At 37.9% G+C, this 915-nt stretch overlaps 1 protein-coding gene across 1 annotated transcript in view; it reads left to right on the top strand.

Moving 5' to 3' along the window:
• Positions 1 to 221: 221 nt before the first annotated feature.
• The window catches only part of LOC107099004 (olfactory receptor 52N4-like), a 16,251-nt gene continuing 15,557 nt past the window's right edge, over positions 222 to 915 (top strand). The window contains exon 1 of the mRNA XM_015396929.1: positions 222 to 892. Coding sequence (XP_015252415.1) covers positions 330 to 892 — 563 coding nt within the window. The 5' untranslated portion in view covers positions 222 to 329. The remainder of the gene's footprint in view (positions 893 to 915) is intronic.

The following is a 915-nucleotide window of genomic DNA, read 5'->3' as shown; positions in this document are numbered from 1 at the left end:
CTAAATATTACCTCACACAATAAGACCATGTAAGCACACCCACCTCACCCCCACCCCCACCCAACTGCTTCTAAATATTAATCAACACTGATAGCTCAGGTAACTGTAAGAAAGATAGCTCAATGCCATCAGATCTACATCTAGAAGAAGCTATTTTTTATTCAAAGAATGGCTTTAATGTTTTTAAATTTTGCCTATTAATTTCTTCTACATTTGTTAATATTTCCATTTATTTCATTTAACTGTAACTTGATAAAGAAGTGCTTTTTAACATAATTTCAGCAGCAAACGACCAGTTTTTTAAAACATTTCTTTATTTTTTTAGTTAGATGGAAAACAACACCTTCAACAGCCCCATACTCCAGCTGGAGGGCTTAAAGGTTCCAGAGGATTCTGTTCATCTTGTCTTTTTCCTCTTTCTGTTTTCCTACATAGTTTTTATGATTATGAATTTGGGCATTTTAACAATAATTTTTATTGAAAAGAACCTTCATCAGCCGATGTATGTGCTGTTTTGTAACCTGACCATCAGTGATATAATTGGAAGTACTCATATTTTACCCCGTGTGCTCTCAGACATCTTACTGCCTCCTGCTGAACGTCTCATCGGTTATTATGAATGTGTGGTTCAGGCTTTTATTACGCACATGTTTGGCACTACTTCACACACTGTACTGATGGTAATGGCCTTTGACAGGTATGTGGCCATCTGTCATCCTCTGCACTATAGCACAATAATGACCAGGAAAATAATTGTTCAGTTGATAGTGTTCTCATGGGGAGCACCATTTGTTCTGGTGGTAATTCTGATTGGTCTGACCGTACGGCTGAACCGATGTAGGACTCTCATCACCAACCCGTTCTGTGATAACGCGTCTCTTTTCAAGCTCTCCTGTGAGAGTGCTGTCATTAATA

Source organism: Cyprinodon variegatus, unplaced genomic scaffold (assembly GCF_000732505.1).
Source record: "Cyprinodon variegatus isolate N-32 unplaced genomic scaffold, C_variegatus-1.0 Scaffold830, whole genome shotgun sequence".
NCBI classification, from domain to species: domain Eukaryota; kingdom Metazoa; phylum Chordata; class Actinopteri; order Cyprinodontiformes; family Cyprinodontidae; genus Cyprinodon; species Cyprinodon variegatus.
The sequence above is the reverse complement of the archived record's forward strand: the minus strand, read 5'-3'. Positions and strand labels throughout refer to the sequence as shown.